Below are 24,048 nucleotides of genomic sequence, written 5' to 3' on the forward strand. Positions count from 1 at the left end.
TGAAAGTTGGAAGCACTGGAGAGTGTTTACATTTACTCTTTTTTTTTTTTTTTACTGAACTGGAGTTATTGTAGATAAAAGTCTAACAACTGAGTTTAAATATTTTTGACAGAAAATCCTAGTTAAAATTTGCTAGTAACTCATTTAATATTTTTTTATAATACCTAGCATTTTTTTTTTTTTTTTTTTTTTGTAAAGAAAAAGTCTGAAGATTTTTTTTTTTTTGCAATTTTTATTGATCTGTCGAAAAAAAAAAACAGGTCGAGAAACTGGTATAGCTTATTTTTGCTATCTGCCATAACAAGCAGACGTGTTCATGGTTAATGACTAACAATACTCACAATTAAAAAAGGCTTTAAAAATTTAAATTTGCATTGCTGCATATGGAATATCATTCATTTTAATATTATTAGCAATACAAATAAGGAATTTGCATTCATGTTTAAAAGGCCAAAATTTATTGAATATTTTAAAATAGTTAATATATGATCAAGTAAATATGGAACTGTATTTAAACTTTGTAGAATAAAAAAAAATTGTTTGGAATAATTTATTAAATCACTTTCTCTATTAGCTTATGTATCATTTTTTCATTAAAACTAAAAGCTGGGAGTTGACCGAGTAGCAGGAGGTTAGTAATGTTCTGAAACAGACCTTTAACTGATTGATAACATTCTGCAACATTTACACATGATACAAATTCAAACCTATGATAAACACAAAATAAAATGTTATATTATTTTGGGTGTCATTCCAAGATTCGTGGCATATATTCTTTTCTTAGAATGTTCAGGAAAAAAGGGATTATTTCTGAAATAGTCTTGAGCTGCTTGCTTCCAATCAATATTAAATCATTCAGTAATTTATTGTAATTTTTCTGCAACATACGTTCCACTTTTCTGAACTGTCATATGAGGGCAACACCAGATAATTTTTTTTCAACAATTAACTTTCTTCAGTATTTGAACAATTTTCAGCACTTTTAATGCTAATAATATCTCTCCAGAGTCAACATTTCCGGCATTGAAAATGCTTCAGGATCTGAAACAAAAACAACAAACAAAGAGATGGGGGGAGGGGGAGCATATTCTGTTCTTCTTGCTACAACTAGGATCACCAAAAAAAAAAAAAGTTAACTTAATTTTCATGCAACATGATTTTTGTTCTGTGCAATTAGAGTTAGAGAACCAAGGATTTTCTGATTTACACATTTTTAAAATTATCAGATAAAATCTATAAAAACATGTTTCAGAAATTGCATACATATGACATATTTAATGAACGCTTAAAATGTATGAGGAAAATTTGAAAGTTAGAGAAAAAATTGCAACATCTAGTAAGAAGATTTTCAACAGATAAAGAATACATTTCATGACAATTAGTTAATTGAGAATCACTAAACTGACAAAAAGAAAATTTTTTGTTGTCTATGTGTCTTTTCATTAAAGCTTTATTTTAATTTCATTTGTTTAAACGGATGTGTATATTTTGCGATAATCATGATTATTTGGCACTGTTTCAAGAAGCATTTAGACTTAGTACACAAAGATTATAATACTATAATCAATTTAAAAACAAAATTAATTCTTCAATTCTACATAAAATTGCGGTAAGTTTTATATCAATACCAACTAGTTGCCAAACAATATAAGAAGTAATAAAAAATAAACAATTCCAGTAATATATAGAAGAAAAAATACTGCAAAGACAGTTGAAAAAATAAAAATATACTATTTGAAAGCTATTTCCAAAAAAAAAAAAAAAAGAAAGAAAAGAAAAAAGAAACGAATTAGAAGGTAAATGGAGATTTTGATGTCCATATCTGAAAACTTACAATTTTTAAACAAATATAATTATACATTCAAGAAAAATGCTTCATAAAGATATAAAAAAAATGGCATAGTGAGATTTCATCAAACATTTGGCAGTTCCATTGGATTATGTTACAAACTATAATTTTAGGCATAAGATATATCAAATTTAAAGAAGAACATAATAAACAACATAATCTTAAAGATCACTATCATTTTTCAAACACAATTCCTTTTGTAAAATTAAAACTTTCCCTTTAAAAATAAACTTTTTAACTATATTAATAGATTCATTTTGTTTAAAAGTAGATACATTTTTACTCGCACAATTCTATTTTTGACATTGTATGACATTACAAACAGAAAGTTCAATTCATTTCTAAAATAAACTTCACTAGGAAAAATTAAACTGAACTGTGTGAAATATCTCAACAATTCTTTCAATACATGCAACTTCTGTCTCTCTCGAAGAAAAACAATATAAATATGTATAAAAAAAAAAGAAAAAGTTTGAAAAGAGCATTTGTGAATTATCTATCTCTCAGTTTAAAAATTTTAAAATGGAGCAGGGATTAAAGGACGGAGTTCTGGAAATATGGCAAGAATACTCAATTATTGTTCTATAAAACATTGACAATGATGAATAATAAATAAAATCAATGATAATTTGTAAATTTTCATGATGAAAAAGTTCCTGTGAAAATTAATTTTAAAATGGATCAAGCAATACATTGGTGTAAATGATCAAGTACAACATTTGGAAAAAGTAATAATTATGCAATCCTAGTTGTAACTGAGTAGTTGTCATTAATTTTGTTCATAGATAAAAAAATATGCATAAAAGTTTAAAATTTTGAATTTAAAAGCATACTTTTAAGCATTATATTCATTTCGAAAAGCTGAAGCAAAACTTGATAGAGAAACTGAAACACCCATTTAATGGAATGATTAAAAATGACCATCACAAAATATAGATTGTAAAACACTGATTATTATATTAGCAATAAATTTTTTTATACAGTTTGTGATCATCTAACGTCCAAGGCAACTTAAATTATGAAAATGGTTTTAAATGTTCCAACTGTATTTCTAGGGCTATTCTTTCTTCCATAATTTCTGATAGTTCTTGGTTTAGTTCATTGTTCAGTGCAGTCAACATTGAGTTCCTTTCTTTAAGTGCTTTAATAGCCGCTTGAAGCTCTCTTTTATCTCGAGGGACAGTTCTAAAACAAATATATTTTTCCTTTAATATTAAGGCTAAGTACGATAAATCATTTATGAATAAACATTAACATTCATTATAAATTTGAGAAAAAACTTGAAAATGCAGGCATATGTTCATAATTTGAAGATTGAGTCTAAACTTGAAATGCCGCATAAATCAAAACTGTGTGTGTGTGTGTAAACTAAGACTTAATGTAGTTTGATGAAACTTTATGCTTGAAAAATAAAGGAATGAATTACCAACGTTTTAATGCCTGTTTTAATTTGTGCATTAAAACGCTGGTAATTCATTTACTTAATAGTAGTATCAAGTAGTATAAGAGTTAAGTTAAATAAACAAAAAAAAAAAAAAAACACCCCTATTTTGTGATAGATAAATCTATATAATAAGTTTAATGTGTACTTATTCGGATATGTATGCACAGCGTGCAGACAGAAAACATAAATGAACTTAGTGCTTACAAAAAAGAGCTGGTTATGATATTCTTTTGGCAGTCATTATTTTTCTCTGTAGTTTCTTGTAGGGCATTGACGCATCCATGGTCACTCACGTCATTTCCATGACAGGATCTTCCTTCACTAACAAACCAGAAAGATCATTTGCCATTGTGAGCGCATAGCTCAAAATTTTCAAAGGTAAAACTCGTGGTTGTGTGCCATTAATGTTATTATCCTCGGTTTTATTTTCCTTTGTCATGTCTAAAAGCTTTTCTTCTAGTGAGCTCTGAATTGTGTGAGTTTAACAACTCTACATCTGGAAAGAGCTCTTAAACAAATTACATAAAATGTCTCCAGCGGCCCAAGCTCGATTATTAGCATGCCAAATGCAGTTTATTACATGTAACCTGCAATCTTTAGGAGTTTGGATTTTGAAAGAGGGGAAAATTTTATCTGTTTGCATTGCTGCATCCGCGTAAAACCGAAATTCATCCGCGTAAATTAAAATAAAGGTGTTAAATCTTAAACCGAGTGTAATTAAAATCGCATAAAATAAATCCGCATAAAACGAGGGTCTACTGTATAACCTTTATGATCCCTTGGGATACTTTTCTTTTTTTCTGTTGGAATTCTATTGCAATTTCATTTTTCCATAATAGAGTTTTTTTTGTGATGGGTGGGCCTTTTGTGAAATTATTTTTTTTCTCTCTCATTCCCATCTATATTTTATTCAACCATTTTTGTAAGTTAAACTTGACAAGTGTATAAGTTATTTACCTCTTATATATAGTTTTAACTGATTCTAGCTCTTTAGAGAAGTCTAGCTTTTTTTATTATAAAATAGTATATAAAAAGTATATAAATATTACATAAAATATTTTTATAAAATAGCTTTTTTTTTATGAAATAAAAATCTCCAGTGGTCCAGTGGTCCAAGCTCCCTTATTAGAGTGCCAAAATGAAGTTAATTATGTGCTATCTGCAATCTCAGAAGTTAATTATGTGCTATCTGCAATCTCAGGAGTTTGTATTTTGAAAGGGGAGAAAATTTAGTCTGTTTACTGCCCTCATTGCTTATCACTCTGGAGATATAGTGAGAAACAATGAGGACGGTGCAGTGGCGCCGACTCCATAGGGCTTGAGGGGGCCCGAGCCCCCTCAATAGTTTGTTTTGGGGGCAGAGCCCCCTCAATAATTTAAGAACATTATTTGTCATATTATGGTTTCTAAAATCACAAAATTATGTTGGTATTTTTTACTTTCCTTGTTTGAAGATAGTTACGTTGTAAAATACATTCAGTAATAAATTAAAACAAAACACTATTGCGGTAGTAAACAGGTTAATTGAAAACGAGTGGTGTGAATAATGATAGTGTTACGGTGCTGAGAGCACTCATAGAATTTGTCCCACTGCGCGAACCTCCGGGTAAGTCTGTCACCGGCGGTGCTCTCATCTAAGTGTTGATGATCTGGAAAAAATATATCAATGTTTGATTTGTACATTCAATGGAAGGCGTGATAGTTTTCTTCAATTATTAGAGTTAATAAAGTAATCTGTATTATCTTTTTTAACTCTATCAAAGCATTTATTTTGAGACATTATTTTTATTAAATGAGCTCTGAGCCGTATTCAAAGCAAGCTTAAATTAGTTATTTCACTTATAGTAATCAAAGTGCGACAGCAATCTTCTATGCTTTATTCTTTTAATGATTGTTTAGATTTATTTAAATATTATTTCACTCTTTTCAGAGCTACATATTCAATGCTCTGTACTAGACTAAAAGCATAATTATTAATGTAAATTAAATTAGCTTTTTTCGAAAATACCATGACTGTTTTTTTTTTTTTTTCAAAGCCAAAAAATGTGTCGGTTTGGCGAGTTTCTCAGAGTGTCGATTTACCGAGAGTCGAGTTTTTGAGGTTCTAATGTTGATCATATAACTCTAAAACGCTTAAAAATCTTTAAAACTCACTATTTTTTATCTCAAATTTAGAAAACTTCCCCTGGCAAGGCCCCCGTCATGGCACCCTCCCCCCAATAGTTGTTATAAATTGGTGCCACTGGGAGTTCCTTTCCATGCAAGTCAAGTGCACTACCTTGTATGTGCCGTAGCTTAGCTATGACGGCACTTCACGGCTCCCCACAAAATGGAACAGTAAAATTGTCCTTCACTTAAGGCAAATGACATGATCTAGCTGAAGCAGAAAATTTGTGTACCAATTTTTAGATTGTTTAACTTTGAAAACGCCATGTCAGATATTGTTTGTATAATTACACACACCAGAAAATATGTAAGTTGGCATTTTCAAAGCACAAAAATCTGATTTTTTTTTTTTTGAGGGGGGGGGGGGGGGCTCCGTGCTTTAACATACTCCCTAGATCCCGGTGACATCGGGCCCCCCCCAATAATTTTTCCAAGCGGCGCCCCTGGGACGGTGCATATGCAGAAATATAACTGTACATCAATGCTATATTATAAGCATACCAAAGATAAATTTTAATCATAATTATATCTGTAAATGCATAGGAAGGTCCTATACAGAAGATCTGAGATTCGACTGACTGTGTAACATGCCATGCTTCATTGTTATTATTATTATTTTTTCTACAACATGAAAAATTTTTCAGACATGCAGCTCATTGGAGTGAGTCCAATACTCTGGTTTAAAGCTGAAAACATTGTAAAAAATAAAACAATTGCAAAACAAGTCCCTAGAAAAAAGATTGGTTTTAATGATTTTTTTTATTATTATTTATTAGTATTTTTTTAAGGGGGGGATACACTCATGAGTCTCCCCCCAACTTGCTCAAATGCGCCTTTGAATTTTGCACCTCTCTATCCCCTCAGAAGAATGTTAATGGTTAATACTTTGCTCCTTTTTGCTCTAAATAAAAATCATGGCTATGAAACTGTCAAAAACTGAAAAAAATGGGAGAAGCCATTTAAAAAATGTGGGATATGACTGGGGGGAAAACAGTGGTCATATTTGGATTTAGGGGTCCATTTTACATAAGAATCCACAAGAATGGTGTCAGAAGCATTTTGAAGGTTTTTTTTTAAATTTTTTGCAGAGAAGACACACAGACCAGATTAACACTTTAAATGGCACCAAAGCTAGTACTTGCACTCAGGGAACTACAGTGCACCAACAAGGTACAGTTCATACCATACTTCATTTCTTGCCAGTTCCACTCATTAAGGGGAAAACTCCAAGCTAAGCTAATACCCAGTGTGGGACCTTCCCCAGCCCAATGTACTATGTTTGCAGACCACTGTCGGTATCCAAACCCAGCCATATGGGGGGGGGGGGGCTTGCTTTGAGGATCCCTCATGCAGAACAGTGTAAGGCTCTTTGAGGTGAGTTGGAGAAAAGAACTTTCCATTCAGGCATGACTAATTTAATTCAAGTAGTTATAATTTTCTTTATGTTTCAACTATATTTCAAGAATGTTCAAAGTTTTGTTTTTTGAAAATTAAATGCTAGTTTGTAATTAAAAGGAAAAAAATGAACTGTATGTGAATGTGATCATCTATTAAAAAAAAAAAGTCACAGTAGACATGCAACCAAGAATATTGCACTACTAGGGAACTTTACACAAGACTTTGTGGCATACTTAGGCTACACAGAAACACACACCCAACAACATACACATTAACAGCACACACTCATTTCCTGTTCTCTGAATTTCAGTTGTTAATGCATATTACTCAAGATGTATCATTAGAGTCAGGTATGCTGAATGTAATTTCTACAATAAATCTCTTAAAAGTATTACCAAAATTGAACAACAAATACTGTAAACTCTGGGTATGGGAACAAAATAGCTCAGAACAACTTTACACATAAGTAAACTTGTATGTAACATAAGACTAAACATAAAACTATTTTTACTCTATAACTTTAAGTTAAAAAATGTTTTAAATAGTTAAAACTGAGAAATTAAAAAACAGCATAAGGAGTATCTCATGCATCTTAAAAGAACAATTTTCTATTCCATAAATTTAATGAACATGAACAGATGACGCATTTAACCAAGATCATTAGGAAATGCAATTTTTTAAATGCTTTTAACAAGAACTGCATTGAACTTACGTGATACTTGCAGCTGCAATTGCTAATGGAGGTGCTGAAGGATGCCTTTTTCTTTCAAGTATTTCTTCAGGTTGACTTATGTCTACTAGCAATGCTGTACTATCATCTGTTGCAACTGAAGGTTCCTAAAGTTACAAGGAGAAATAAAAAAGTTAAGACTTAAGATTAAAGGAAAAAACATTCATGTTAATTAAAAAATATAGAAGTAAATTATAAACAGAAAATCTGCAGTAACTTCCTTTAGAACCTTTTCTCATGAAGAAAATCAATTAACAATTTAAACTGACAGTTGGTGAACTAGAAATCTACACAAAAATTTAAAATTAAAAAAGATTTTAAGCTTTATAAATTCTTGACATAAAACATATAGTTAATACAATTATTAAAGTTTAGGCCGTATGAAACTTTGAAACTAGTCTGAGATAGTGTTGATACAAATATACAGAACACTCAATGATAAAAGATCCACATAGAACCTTTTTTCAGAACTAATGAAAGTGATTTAGTTTAAAAAAATATTACATTCTAATACATTTTGAAGAAAATTGATTTGGAAATGCAATGAAATAATTTAGTGTGAAAATAATAAAAATTTAGCCAAGCATCACTTTTAAAGATTTCCCAATAATTTCAAGAGAAAAGTATAGCAGACTCTAAAAAATCCAGACTAAATAAAAGCCAATTTTAGCAGTAAGCCAGAGAGAGAGAGAGAGGGCTAAGACAGAACCACATGCAATATACCAGCCAGCCCGGTTGTCACATAGAGAAATAGCAGTTTCGTTCTTATTAGAACTCATCAATTTAGATTAGTGAACAACCGAGCTGGAGGCAGTTGTCATCTCAACAAAGCTGAGAGCACCATCAAACTGGTAGATAAAATACCACCTTGTATTTTAAGCATAAAAAGTCAGTAGAAAACACATGCTACTTTGAGATTTGAGAATACAATTACAAGTGTAACAGGAAATTTAATAAGTTTTTTTTTTTTTTCATTTTTAAAGCATTATAAAAAACAATTAGGGGGAGGGGGTGGGGCAAAGTTTTGATTTTCAACTTGAGTGAAATTACACTCACTTGTTCTAAAAGAAAACTTCCATGACCTGAGGATGAAGCAACATGTAAGCCTACAAAAGAAATAACAAACATAAATTTGAACCCATGTTGTGCAATTTATGTAGTACAAACATTCAAAGGGAGAACACATGAATAATGAAAGTTGTTGGGGGCTTTTTATGCCAACTTTTAAACTCTTTGCTCCCTCAACTGTCAAGGCAAAACTCGCACCAACTGTAGCGGGGGTGAACCTAACCTCAGAGCATCGTAATGTTGTGATTAGGATCTGCGCAGCCTTCACCAGCTGCCAGGTTAGGTTTACCCCAACTATAGTAAGTTTTTAGTCTTGAAGTGTTCTAACATCTATTGGCATGGTTGAGTTCAAGTAAATAATTAACATAATGTAAAAAGTTAGTTCATCATATGTAATATAGGTCTTTTTACAGTGAAAATATTACTAGCATACTAGTGGTACAGAGTAAAAGAAAATCCTGTGGAAAGGGTTCAATTGGTGCATCAAAATTTTGAATATTTTTATTTTAAACTAAGATTTAAAAAAAAGAAAAGGGACAAAATATGTTATTATAGGGTACAACCTCTTTCAGATAGATACTGCATATAGGAACAAGACAGATATTTATTTTTGTCACATGAAGTCAATATGAGCTATTTTTGATGTGTGAAATCCGAATCAACATTCAAAGCTATAAATAAAAGCAAGTTCATTTAAACTGTTTAGAACTTTTCTTTTTTTCATATTGTGTAAAAAGAGAAAGAACAAATAAAATACTTCAAGAGAAAAGAAATCCAGTTTTACTGTTACACTCAAGATACTTGATATTCAAGTTCAAAACCAGACAAGTCTTCAATTTAATTTTACACGAAAAAAATTGCGATTTATTATTTCCCTTGAATGGATTTAATATATTCATTCTAATTCATTTTGCTTATCAGTAAAGCACAGAATAGATGTATTTAATTATTCTTAACCACTTTAATAATGTGAAATTAATAGGAAGAGGGCTAAATAATAAGAATGTAAATATAATCAAAAAATTATATTTTAGTGCTGCTCTATAATATTGTATGATTAAATCACCAATTCCAAATACTTTGTTTGCAAAGCACTTTTTGTGAAAAGTACATTAATAAGCCCAACAATCTTTTTTTAAAACGTTCTAGTTGAAGATTTTACATAACAGTTGCAAAAGAAAATTTTTCAGACATTAGAACTTTCAGCATTTCTAAACGTTGCAAGAGTTATTATTACTACTTCAAATGAGTTAATAAAGTGATTTAAGCAGCATGAATGTATAGGAAAAAAGGGCAGATTCAGCTTCTGGTTTTGGAGTAGGCCACTACCAGAAAAAATGGGTCAAAGTGCAATTTTTCAAATTGGCCCAGGGGCGAATGTTGAAAATATTAGTCTGCAAAATGCAGATTTAGGCTATATTTGGTAGCTCAGAGGGGAGGGGGTTCTGGATTTGAGCAGGATAGAAGTAATTGCAAAAAATTTATTTTTAATGTTTAAATAATTAGCATTTGTTAAGCATAAATTCAGCAATACTATTCATGGATGTCCATAAAAGGGGGCAGAGGGGCGCTTGAGCCCCCTTCTAGATATTTGTAACATTTTAACACGAGCTATTATAATAAATGACTTAGGGTCATTCCACGTCAATTCAACCAAGCCATGACACCCACCGACTCAGATTTTGATGAAACTTGGTGAGTTTAGTCCTTTAATGTAGAAAAGTATCCACATCAATTTTTCTTCTCAATCTGCTTTAGTTTTCATTTTACAGCCAGTCAAAATTTTGAATTTTTCGTATTTTCCAAACTATGACGATTCTGCACGTTGATTGAAAATAATTTCTATTTCATTTATTTTTCAGCCAATTTTTATGAAAATTTACAGTAATATCAATGAAAGTATGAGGATTTCAGAAAAAAAATTCTAAGTAATATTTTAAAAGTAGAAAAAAAATTATTTTCGTAATTTTTTTTTTCTAAAAGTATAAAATACGTTAAAGTCAATATCAACCAAAGGGGAATATGATAATCAAAAAAATTCTTTTTTCCTGATGATCTTAGGTGTGTGTTCTGTCATTAAAAGAAATAAAATTAATGGCTTTTTCAGTTCTTTATATTTTTAGCTTAAAAATATATCTGCTTCATTGGTTTTCTTTTTCTTTTTTTTTTTAATTTTAGTTATTTATTTATTTATTTTCCCACACTACTATCAAAAAATGAATGTATTTAAAAATATAAATATCTCAATAATTTGCACATGAAATACCCTTAATTTTCATTTTAATCACAAAAATGCTATTTTTTTACAAATTTCATTACCTTCTGGAGGGGTTTTTTTGGACCAAAAATACCTACTGGAAGGGGTTTTTGAACCAAAAATACCTTCTGAAAGGATTTTTTGATTAACAATTACCTTCTGAAGGCGATTTCTTGATCAAAAATATCTTCTGAAAGGGGATTTTTTCATCAAAACAGTCCTTTCATATGCAGAAACTACTAATATTATTAGAATACACATATATGTTAAAACCAATGCCTTTGGGAGAATCTTAAAAGTGTGTTCTGCCATTTAAAAAAATAAAATTAATGGCTATTACATTTCTTTTCAAGTATGTATATATTTAAAACAAAATATTTTCGAAAAATTTTCATTACCCAATTTGTTTACATAGCTGTATTATTTGCTAGAATAAAGAGCCTACAAACAATTTTTAATGTATTATTTTATTAAACATTCAGCATCTATCAAATCAGCCTGTTATTCCTATTATTTACAAGATATTTTTTTATTTACTTTTTCTCTGAAATATTGATTCCACTTAAATGTTTTTCCAACTTCTTTATGAAGTATGATGTTTAATATTTTATTACCTTTTGCAGAAATTCAAACTTTTTCAGAAATATTTTGTGATGCAGACAAATAGTTTGAATTCTTGTTCTGATTCAGTTCGTAGCTTTAGGAAAATTTGTTGATCTTCAGACAAATCATTAACATTTTTTGTAACTTGTGTGCTCCATAACTAAATTTGTGATAGTGAGTTAATGTCAACTCTCCCACACAACATTTACCTTCCATTTAGGTAAACATAAGCAGCTCTAAGCACACAGAACATCTAAATGCAACTTACTGCAGTAGTTGTGGAATTAAAGTTTCTCAAAGTTTAACTCGAATATCTGTCAGTTTCAGTCTTTATGTTCAGCATTTAATTTGCTTCTCTGTGTGTGGGAAAATCCTTTTGCTTCTTGAAACATTGATCAAAAGGGGATATCAAATATAAAAAAAAAAGTGTTAATTATGACTCAACAGTATACTTATTTGCAACATTGAATCAGATGGCAATTAAGGAATAATTTTAGAAAATACCCTTTAGAAACTCTCAGTTTCACAATATGATCCTTTTTCTTGCAATAAAACTAGAACAGTCTTTAAATTTATAACTTCTTGTACAGGATTATGAGTCTAGCTGTTTGGTAGGAATATATGGCGCATAATTATCATTTGACTGCAATTTCGAGTTTGAGTGCTTAAGAATTATCTTTTATTTTTGAAAAACAATAGAACTGCTTTAATGACCAGATATTTAAAAAAAGGGTATTTTTTATCGACAAACATATTTGTATGCCCAAACTCAATCTGAAAAAAAAAATCATGAACTCCTTTTTTACATACACCACAAAGCAAGTTGCATAGTTTATTCCTTTGATTTTTTTTTTTAACTGTGTAATTCACACTGTAGCAAGTTTCACCCAGAAAATTGATCTTAAGTAAAAATATTTTCTACCATCCCTGATGTATTTTTGGGTTGCCAATCATTCCTTCTCTTTTTCATCACTAAAAGGTCATAGGAAATTGTTGCTAATAAACACGGCAACTCCTTGTCCCACTTTAATAGTGAAGCAGGCATTCGCATAATGCTCTTTGTACTGTTTCCATTAAGTTTAATCGAATTTTTCGATCAAAAGTTACTGAGAAAACGAAAGTATTTATATGCTTTCAACTTCATATACCCTGTACCCATAAGTTTAACTTCTTCAGCACTCTATGGAACTTGGCCTTGCAAGAGACAAATGAATAAATGATGAGTAAACAGCACATGAATTATAAACTTCCGCCATTACAATAGTATTTTTGAGAGCCCCCATTCTACCCCTCAGCCCTCATGAATCCCTAGGGGTTCGCAACCCACTGGTTGAGAAACATGTAGATGAAGAAGAATTTGTGTTTCACTTTTGAAGTAGCAGAACATTTCACAGGCTGGACGAAAGATGAGAAGAGAGCACTTTTATTTAGGCTACTATGTCAGTGGCGCAGTGAAGGGGGGGGGGGGGGGTGAACCCCCAAGGCATTGGTTTTAACATACATGTGTATTCTAATAGTACAATAGTTTATGCATATGAAAGGACTGTTTTGATGAAAAAATCCCCTTTCAGAAGATACTTTTGATCAAGAAATCCCCTTCCGAAAGTATTGTTGATCAAAAAACCCCTCCAGAAGGTATTACTGATTCAAAAAACCCTTCCAGTAGGGATTTGTGGTCCAAAAACTCCCTCCAGAAGGTATTTCTGGTTGCACTAGTGTACTATGTAATGAAATTTGTAAAAAAATAGCATTTTTGTGATTAAAATAAAAATTAAGAGTATTTCATGTGCAAATTATTGAGATATTTATGTTTTTGAATACATTCATTTTTTGATAATAGTGTGGGAAAATAAATAAAAAAATAAAATTGAAAAAAAAAATGAAGCAGATATATTTTTAAGCTAAAAATAAAAAGAACTGAAAAAGCCATTAATTTTATTTTTTTTAATGGCAGAACACACATCTAAGATCATCAGGAAAAAAGAACTTTTTTGATTATCATATTCCCTTTGGTAGATATTGACTTTAACGTATTTCATACTTTTAGAAAAAAAAATTATGAAAATAATTTTTTTCTACTTTTAAAATATTACTTAGAATTTTTTTATATATTTTTTTCTGAAATCCTCATATTTTCATTAATATTACTGTAAATTTTCATAAAAATTGGCTGAAAAATAAATGAAATACAAATTATTTTCAATCAACACGCAGAATCGTCATAGTTTGGAAAATACGAAAAATTCAAAATTTTGACTGGCTGTAAAATGAAAACTAAAGCAGATTGAGAAGAAAAAATTGATGTGGATACTTTTCTACATTAAAGGACTAAACTCACCAAGTTTTATCAAAATCCGTGTCGGTGGGTGTCAAAATGGCATTTTTTTGGTTGAATTGACATGGAATGACCCCTTATTTAAAACTCACATTCACTTAAAAAAAACCTATTAATAATTTCAGTCTACCATGAATTTGTTTTCAGAATTATAGCAATCTATTTTAAATAACAGCCCCTAACATTTCTACATCCCTTCTAAAGAAAACAAAATATTGAATTCTCTTTTCTTACTTTACGGTTGGTCAATGGCCATGTCTAAAAACTAGAAAACTAATTCATTACTTTCTTTTTGTATTTTATAAGCAAATGAGATTTAAAAAAATTCCCTTTTAATTAAAAACAAAACACTAAAAGTTTCTTAGTCCCCCTTCTAAAAATGCAGTTATGGGCACGCATGGTACCATCTATGCAGCAGACTGACACATAAACTTGTTATTGGGTAATAAACATTTATGGATGATTTCTTGCACAGATGAGAAACATAAATATTTTCAAAATTCATGGAAAGATAAGTACAGTAGACCCTTGTTATACGCGGGGGTTACGTTCCACGGAAATGCTGCGTAAATCGAAACCGTGTAATTTGAACCCTAATACTAGTGTTAAAATAGAGGTTTGATTCCGTAGATGACAAAATACTTCACTCTAGTGGTGACTAATTGCATAATAAGTGTAATGTGTACTTATATCGATTTTTATGCATAACATGCATAAAGAAAACATAAATTAATTTCGTGTCCTGTTCATAAAGAGGAGCTGGCTATGATAGTCTTTTGGCAGATAAGAATTTTTCTCTCTAATTCTTTGCAGAGCATTAATGCATCCATGATCACTTGTGTCATTTCCGTGATAGAATCTTCCTTCACTAACAAATCAGAAAGATCATTTCTATTGTCTAGGAATGGCTCAAAATTTTCAATGAGAACGAATTTGGTTGTGCGTCACTGACGTCAGTATCCTCGTTGGTTTTGGCCTCCTTTGTGACACCTAAAAGCTCTTCTTCCAGTGAGTTCTGAACTGTGTGGGTTTAATGACTTTACTTCTGGAAAAAGCTCTGGAACCTATCGCACAAAATGTCTCCATTGGCCCAAGCTCGATTATTAGCACGCCAAAATGCAGTTGATTACGCGTAATCTGGAATCTTTAGGAGTTTGGATTTTGAAAAGAGGGGAAAATTTTATCTGTTTGCATAGCCGCATTTGCGTAAAACCGAAACTCATCCGCGTAAAATAAAGGTGTCAAATTTTAAACCGCGTAAATTGAGGGTCTACTATAATTGATTTTACTTACATTTTTATAAGGTTATGAGAAAAGAAAAAAACTTACTATCTTGAGACAACAGTGGTTTCTTATATATTTCAAAAGCTCCTGACTGAAATTAATAGAAAATACAAATTAATATAAATATATGCAGTGGAACTTGGTTATAGTGATAACTCTGCTGTAATGTCAAAATAATTCAGTCCTTTCATGATGTTATAAGTGTTTCACTGTATGTATTAGATGTGCATATTACATATTTATTTTTATTAGCTGATTTATGATATTTGAATAACTTTCCTTTCATATACAGGTCTTAGTGAGAATTACGTTAAAATGAGAAAAAATACAACTGGGTTCCCGTTATCATCTTCTGGTAATATTTAAAGTCTTTTCAGAGACTTTTGATGAACCCTATAATAACTATTAAAAAGCTGTATCACTTGTAAGATTTAGAATGATTTTTCTTGATGGGGGGGGGGGAGTCTTCAAGAAGGGGTGAAAACCCCTTGTCTATCACTAAATTTAAGTTTGTGGGATCCCAGTATATAAACAAGAAGTTCCGTCTAGAGCTAAACGAGCCTATTTTTCCATATACCAATATCGAATTTCTAGTATGGCATCAATATTTTCAAAATTAAGCTAAAATTGCAAATTATTTCAAACATATTTTAAAAATATTTTAAGTTGATTTCTATAAATAAAATATATTTGCTCATCTAAAAAATTAGATGCGTAAAAATAAATAAACAAATAAATAAAGTAGCAGCACCTTTTAAATAAAGCAGCTAAAACATTTTTTCCCATTATAAAAAAAAAATCTTTAACCGCTTTCAAAAAGATAAAAAAAAAAAAGAATTAAAATAAATGCATTATATCCAGAAAAAAAAATCGTTTGTTTTCTAACTGTTGCCGAAAAGTAATTTTAAAAATGAATTAATGTGTTTAAAAAAAAAAAATGTTAACTTAAAAGAAATAATTTTCATTGTCAAAAAAAAAAAAGTCTGTACAAACATAAAGTACTTCGAATGTCTCTGCCAAAAACTGAATGCATAAATTAGAATTTTAGAGTGAAAATAAAATCAAATCATATTAAAAATAAATATTTCACAGTAAAAAGCATGGTTTCGGAGTCGGAGTTGATCTGATTTTGGGACAAAAAAAAGACAGATTCAAGAGTCGAAAGTTTTTAATTCAAAGACTCGGAGTTGGAATCAGTCATTTTCCCTTAAAATTTGCAACTCTGCCAATGTTTGCGGAGTCAGATTTATTTTTTGATACAGGAGTCGGAGTCGAATATCTAAGAGTTGGAGTCAGTCATTTTTCCTCTGTGCATAAATTTTTGCCAAAGTTACGAAGTCAGAGTCAAAGACGAGGAGTCAGAGTTCGACTAATTTTTGGGCACAAGTGTCGGAGTCAAGTGCCTCAAAATTCTCGGAGTCGGGAGTAGGTTGTCAAGAGCTAATTCCAACAAAATTTGTTTGAAGCAAATCCCCCTTTGAGTTTGGAATCTATATAGGCTTTCAGTTTCCCCATAGGCACTAGTGTTAAAAGATTTGAATTGTTAAAATTGAACAAAAAATTGTTCAAATCAAAAAATGAAATATGGGAATGAGGTGCCCTCGCCGAGATCTACAGAACAATTTTTTTTTTCGAATCGGACTATTCACTCAAAAGTCATGGGGAGGGGGGACTGACAGACATTTTCCCCCATCTCAATACCATACTTTCCCGTTTTTAATTTTTCAATGTTTGTTTAATTATTTATTTTTGACATTTTTTGTTTTTTGAAATATTTTTAAGATGCATTAATCCTTCTTTCATGCTTTTTGCTTCTTTCTCTGACTTTTAATGGGAAAGTAGGCTAAAAAAATGAATTCAATAGAAAAACATCCAAGTTGATGGGTATATAGTGATTGAGAAAGGGGGGGGGGAGATTTCAACTTGTGTGCAATGTGCATCTGACACTTATTCAGACTAAGCATTTTACCTTTAACTGTGGATTAGCATTTTCTGCATCATCAAAACTTGTAAAATCAGCAAAATCTATATTATCACTTGAATGATGCTGTTCATCAGTATGAATGGCATTCTTGTGAGGTGTTGCCTAAAAGAAGAAACAATCGTATATTAATTACACATACATAATTTATTGTAGTAGTTAAAAAGATATATTAAGGATGTTACAAGTGTATCATCCAACAGTACAAATGAAGCAGTGGAAGTTGAGAGTTAACTTGGAAATAAATACAAGCCTGTTAATTTCACAGCACAGTAGCCTTTCATCATATTGGGTTTTCCCAGAGCAAAAAAGCCTGATATATCAAAAAAAAAGGGAAGTAGCCAATGTCATTAAACCTCCCAAATAAGGGTAATGTACAAGTAAATGTGACGAATGTTTGCCTTGAAATATCAGTTTAAGGCAACTCTGCTAGTAAAAATAACAATAAAAACTAGGATCTTATTTACTGAAGCCTACTTGGAAACTGATCAAAGGTTGTTTTAATTGCTTTGGAGTATTGAGACTTTTTTTTACTACAAAGGCATCAATAAAAATCTAGCAAGGGATTTTTTCTTTTCACATTTGGGAAACAGAATGTGCGTGGTAAGTTCAAATGAGCTACATGAACAGGAGTTGTACAACATTTTTGAATCAAATCAAAGTGAGAGAAAATATAATACTCTACTGGTCTCCTTGTTAAATAGTTGCTTTGAAAAATTGCATAAATTAAAAAATCTCACAGCTAACTTTTTGAGTTCAAATAAGAGTCATTGTTTTCTTTCCCCACATAAAATGAATTATTTTAGCATTTTAAACAGAGTCAATGAGAAGTAAACAGCCTCTGATTTCAACCTGAAAACTCAAGTATTCAGTTAGTAGTTAAGGGACTCATTCAAAAAAGTAGCTATTTTTTTATGAAACACTTAAATAAAAAAAAATCAATAAGTAAAATGAAAATTAAACAAAGGATTTTTTTATGGGGAATGTGTGAGTTTTAGATAGTTTTTCCCCCAATAACATAGTACACATGTAGAAATGAATTAGCCTAGAACTCAATGGGGTTGTTTCCTTCAGTCAAAAGTACTACTTTTAGTCACTGAAATTGATAGAATAAGCAGAAAAAAAAAAAAAAAAAAAAACACCACCGACCCAGAAAGTACTTTTATTTTCCCAACAGTTATTTTTTAATTAATTTTTTAAACTGTCCATTTTTTTGAAAAGGTGTGGTCTTTATGATGTCACAAATGATGCACTTTCCTACATCTTCCTATCGTGTTTACACGTTATAAAAATCAATGAGCGAATTAAATAATTGCGCTCTATGCTTGCTATCAACCATATAGTTGCCAGTACACACGAGTAAAGATGCGAATTAAATATTGTGGTCGGTGAATGGCATTTCATCATTTGTGATGTCATCCGCAGAAGGGTAAACAATGAAAGAACACCGATTAAAGTTATCTTTTAAAAAAGTTATCTTTATCTCTTAAAGTTATCTAAAGTGGAGGTGCACAACTAGAGCCCACTAGGAGTCTATGTACCACATTTCAACTTTCTAGGACAAACCGTTTTTGAGGTATGTGAGATACATATGCACATATGGATGTTACGAGAAAACTCGTTGTAATTAACTCGGGGATCGTCAAAATGGATACATCAGGTGTCTACATGTTCTTAGGTATTTATTCAAGTGTGGTCGAGTTGGAAAAAAAACTCAACATGCATTCAGGGGCGAGCAAAATGGAAACTAAGGCCAATTTTTGAGTGAATTTTTTTTTGTGAATACAATACTTTCTTTTTTGCAAAAGGAAGTAAAAATAGAATAGACAAAATAAACAGCTACATTATGGATAGTTAAGAAAAAAATTTACATTTAAATTGGGACAAAACTCACCAGATAAAAATATTTAAAAATCTGGGTCATGTTCCCTTCTCAGAATTTTTTTAAAACTCAGTTTTCAAAATTTAATTGTGTACTAGCATTTTTGAGAAAATTGGTAACTATCTGTAATTCTACAGCTTTTAATCAGTACATGATTTGGACATAGCTGTAATTAGTATATTAAAGCATATACTGTTATAAATTTTTTAGCACACATTACTGGAGTGAGAGGTAACTTGAAGGTCAAAAACTGAAAATTCTTTTCATCAACATATATCACTATTTAGTTGATGTATGAGGTAATTCAGAAAATTACATTTGGTTCTTCCTTTTGCATGTTGAAAAGCAAAAAGCTAGTTCATATATATCCCTCCTGTCAATGGTTTAATATTTTATTAAATTAATGACTAGATGTTAAAATGTTTTTTTAGATGTTTTTCCTAATGCCTTTTTGCCTTCACAATTTATTATTTTATTTCTTGCTAATTTTAATAAATATTTCTTAATACTAAATATGAACTTACAGTGCTTGGGGATATTCGTGGAGGAACTGCAGGAGGTGCACCTAAAAAATGTGGTACAGTTTTTCCTAAAGAGGAAAAAAAATCACATTAGTATGACTAAGTTATTTTTATGACCATATTCACACAATGAAGTAGTTGGGGCAAACCTAACCTGGCAGCAATGTAAAGGCTATGCAGATCCTAATCACAGCATTACGATGTTGCCAGATTAGGTTTGCCCCAACTATAGATTTATATTAGTTTCCAAAATCAATAACTAAGTATTAAAAATGCACACACAAAATTAGCCATCAATTAATAAGAAATGAATATGAAAGTGAATAATAATTTAAAGCCGACACAGTAATTCCAGACTAACATATTTGCACAAAAGTACGGCCAAAAGATGCATAAGTGAGAAAGTAAAAAAAAGAGGTCCAGCAACAAAATATAAGGAATTGAAGATAATTTGAGACTTTAAGTTAAAAAAAAAAGTATGTAGCGTGTCAGTTACCACAAACATACAGGGAAGGTCACTCTGATTGCAATGCAGTCTCAACGGAGGTCACCGTGACCTCCCAAAAATGTCTTTATTCAGCACATTTTGTCTGACAATTCTGTCAATTTGGAGATAATTGCAATATTACTTTTTCTTTCCAAAAAAATCCACGGCATGATGCTTAATGTCTCATCTTATTAGATGCAGATCTGTACACTGGCTTGTATTTTACCATACAGTAAAATTTCAAATTTCATTTGGTAAAGTGAGAATTTCTCCCACCTAAATATTTATGTTTGGGGCATTACTACCAACATATACAGTAGATCCTCATTTTACATGGGGGTTACCTTTTACAAAAATACAGCCCAAATCAAAATCGTGTAAATTGATACTTAATATTAGATTTGAAATAGGAGTTCTGAGATGAAAAAAAGTACTCTTTATAAAATAAACTTAATGTGTAATTATTTCATTACATATGCCTGATGTACATAAAGAAAACATGAACAAATTTACAGCTCCTAAAAATAGCTGTTTATGAGTCTGTTGGCAGTCATCCATCACTTTTTGTTATATTTCTTGGTAGGGCATTAAAGAGTCCTCGACTTCTTGCATCATTTCCATTGCAAGATCTTCTTTCACTAACAAACCAAAATTATCATTTGCCATGGTCAAGGAATGCCCCAAAACTTTCAATGTGAAAGTTTTTTACTTTGTGTCCTTGATGTCAGTATCCTTGTTGGTTTGCCTTCCTTTTTCTTTTCTAAAAACTCTTTCTCAGTGAGCTTGACTTGTATGAATCGAAGAGCTTTGGTTCCAGAACCCCTTTCTTTAGCAGTAATCAGAAGTAAATAAATAAATAAATAAATTAAATGTCTTCAGTGATCCAAGCTTGCTTATTAGCACACCAAAAAAACTGTATATTGCATGTTGTCGGATTTGAATTTTTAAGGAGCAGAAAATTTTCAGTTTGCAATGCCACTTCTGCCTAAAATCAAAGCTCATCCGCATAAAGCAAAATAAAGAGGCATACCTTAAATAGTGTAAAATCAAACCCACATAAAATAAACCCAAGTAAAATGAGGGTCAACTGTAATTCTTTTAAAGTCTAAAAGTAATGAATACTTTTAAGACTGAAACAAATTTTAAAACATGATGAAAGTTACACAGAACATTTCAAAGAACTAAAATTTTTTTTTCATGCTGAAATTGAAAACAAATACATTGTCATGTATGTCACTTCTCCACATTGTATGCTGAATTAAGTCTTTCACATAACTACTGTTGAATCTATTATTTCAGAAAGGGTGTATGTCCAATGAATTTCCGTAGGAATTATGCCCTTTCTGAAATAATCGATTCAGTTGAGAACAAGAAGTTTTGTCTAGAACTAAACGAGCCTACTTTTTCGTATACCAATATTGACTTTCTAGTATCTAATCAGTATTCTCAAAATTAGCTAAAATCGTAAATTATTTCAAACATATTTTTTAAATATTTTAAGCTGATTTCGAGAAATAAAGTACGCCTTGCTCATCTAAAGAATTAGATACGAAAAAAAATAAATAAAAGAACAAATAAAATAGCAGCACCTTTTAAACAAAGCAGCTAAATACATTTTTTCCATCAAAAGAACAATCTTCAACCGCTTTCAAAAAGGAAAAAAAAAAAAACTCAAATTAAAAACTCATTAAAATAATCATATCAAAAAAAAAAAAAAAAAGTCTGTTTTTCCCCTGTTGCCAAAACAAATTTTAAGAATGAATTAGTGTACTTTCAAAAATAAATAAAAACAATAAAATGTCAACTTAAAGAAATAATTTTCATTGTCGAAAAAAAAATCGTCTGCACATATCTTTCTGTAGAAACATAAAGGACTCTGAATTTCTCTGCCAAAAACTGAATACATAAATTAAAAGTTTAGCTTGAAAATAAAATCAAAACATATTTAAAACAATTATTTCACAGTAAAAACCATGGTTGTGGAGTCAGAGTCGGAGTCCATCTGATTTTGAGACAAACGAGTTAGATTCGAGAGCCAAAAGTTTTAAATGCAAAGACTCGGAGTTGGAATCGGTCATTTCCCCGAAAGGTCCGCAAGTCTGCCAATATTTGCAGAGACGGAGTAGGACTTATTATTTGATACAGGAGTCGGAGTCAGAGTCGAATTTCCAAGAGTCGGAGTCAGCCATTTTTCCTCTGTGCATAAATTTTTGCCAAAGCTACGAAGTCAGATTCAAAGTCAGGAAGTCGGAGTAATTTTCGGGCGTCGGAGTCAGGAGCAACAAAACTATCGGAGTTGGAGTCGGGAGTAGGTCGTCAAGAGCTTTTTCCAACAAAGTTTGTTTGAAGTAAATCCGCCTTTAAGTTTGGAATCTATATTGTTTTTCAGTTTTCCGTAGGCGCTAATGTTAAGTTTTTTTGAACTGTTAAAAATTGAACGAAAAATTGTTCAAATCAAAAAATGAATTATGGGAATGAGATGTCCTCGCTGAGATCTTTCTAACAAAAAAAAATTTGTTCGAATCGGACTATTCATTCAAAAGTTATTAGGGGGGGGGGGGACAGACAGACATTTTTTCCCCATCTCAATACCCTACTTTCCAATTTTTAATTTTTCAATATTTATCTAACTATTTTATTTATTTTTGACTTTTTTTTTGTTTTTCGCGATATTTTTAAGATGCATTAAGCCTTCTTTCATACTTTTTTCTTCCTTTTCTGACTTTTACTGGGAAAGTAGGCTAAAAAACATTGTTAAAAAGAGAAAAATCAAACATTAGCAATAATGAACCCTATTCATCTCGTTTATTCTTTAGATAAGAAAAAAATACCCCCTCCCCCCCAAAAAAAATAATAATTACAAGACAACATATAATGTCCGATCATCAGAAATATTTTTCAAGCTTAATTATTTAATTTTTCCTTTTTCTTCTCTTAGCTACAAAACTAAGACTAATATTTTAAAACCAAAGCAGCATCAATTTCAAATTACGAAAATATAAGGAGTATTTTGTCAACATAAAGAGTTCTAAGCACTTTGGAAATTATTTTTTATAACTAAGTTTCTAAAGAGTGCGTGTAGTGTAATCTGTGGATTTAAATTAAAACAAATATAACATAAGTAATAATTTAAAGTACCCAATCCTGCTTACACAGAAGCAAGATTACAGTATTCTTACCTAATTTATTCAAATCTAAGGAGGAACTTCTGATATGATTGTGCTTAGACCTTGGTGGGGGTGGAGGAGGTGGTTCTTTTTTGGGACCTTGAGGAAGACTAACAGATGTTTGTGAAGATAATGTTAAACTATTACATTTAGAGGTATCACTAGTTCCAGAGAATGAGCTGCAAAAAAATTTAGAACATTACTTTTTAGAGATTTGAAAACATAAAAAAATACACACAACATTAAGAAAAAAAAGTTTAGCATTGTTTCTACAGTGTTTGGATTCAAACAATTTTTCAGATTTTCAACTCTTGTAAAATTATCCAAAATTGTCCTAATTCATCAGAACTTTATTTTAGGGAACCTTCCCATATTTAAAGTAGTGGTTTAAACTTAGCTAATGATCTTAAAGCTTTTTTGTACACTAATCTTTGCTTATTTTTATCATTTCATCAGAAATTGTATCTCATAACCTTCTAATCCCAAAAATATCATCTTTTTCGCAAAGCTTGAGATAGACATTAATATATTGCATAGAACAAGCATAGGTCTGTGTATTGGGGTCACTAGGGGTACCGTGGTACTTCCATTAGACCATTGAAATAAATTTTAATACTAAACTGACAATTTATGTTTTTTGTCTCATTAACTTTTTATTTTTTATGCTTAAAAAACTTTTCTACTCATAACTTTTGAGATTTTTTTTTTGTGGACCAGCAATGGTACCCTCATTTCTGAAGCTCTGTAGATGCCTATGACAACAAGCATAATATAATTTTCAACGTCTCTAAGATTTTGTTCCCTCTCTTTTTAATTTTTATAAACATAGAAGGAAATTTGATACCTTTTAAACTAGGTAACATAAGGTCTCAAAAG

The 24,048-nt window shown here is 30.8% G+C and overlaps 1 protein-coding gene across 1 annotated transcript in view; it reads right to left on the reverse strand.

The window, feature by feature from the left end:
- Window positions 1–212: 212 nt before the first annotated feature.
- The window catches only part of LOC129222011 (ralBP1-associated Eps domain-containing protein 1-like), a 49,465-nt gene continuing 25,629 nt past the window's right edge, over window positions 213–24,048 (reverse strand). The window contains exons 13-19 of the mRNA XM_054856429.1: window positions 23,185–23,351; window positions 19,522–19,586; window positions 17,104–17,220; window positions 15,180–15,225; window positions 8,644–8,693; window positions 7,570–7,694; window positions 213–3,034 (exon numbers count right to left, since the gene is read on the reverse strand). Of these exons, the coding sequence (XP_054712404.1) occupies window positions 2,866–3,034; window positions 7,570–7,694; window positions 8,644–8,693; window positions 15,180–15,225; window positions 17,104–17,220; window positions 19,522–19,586; window positions 23,185–23,351 (739 nt within the window). The 3' untranslated portion in view covers window positions 213–2,865. The remainder of the gene's footprint in view (window positions 3,035–7,569; window positions 7,695–8,643; window positions 8,694–15,179; window positions 15,226–17,103; window positions 17,221–19,521; window positions 19,587–23,184; window positions 23,352–24,048) is intronic.

The sequence above is a fragment of the Uloborus diversus genome, chromosome 5, assembly GCF_026930045.1.
Source record: "Uloborus diversus isolate 005 chromosome 5, Udiv.v.3.1, whole genome shotgun sequence".
Classification (NCBI taxonomy): Eukaryota; Metazoa; Arthropoda; class Arachnida; order Araneae; family Uloboridae; genus Uloborus; species Uloborus diversus.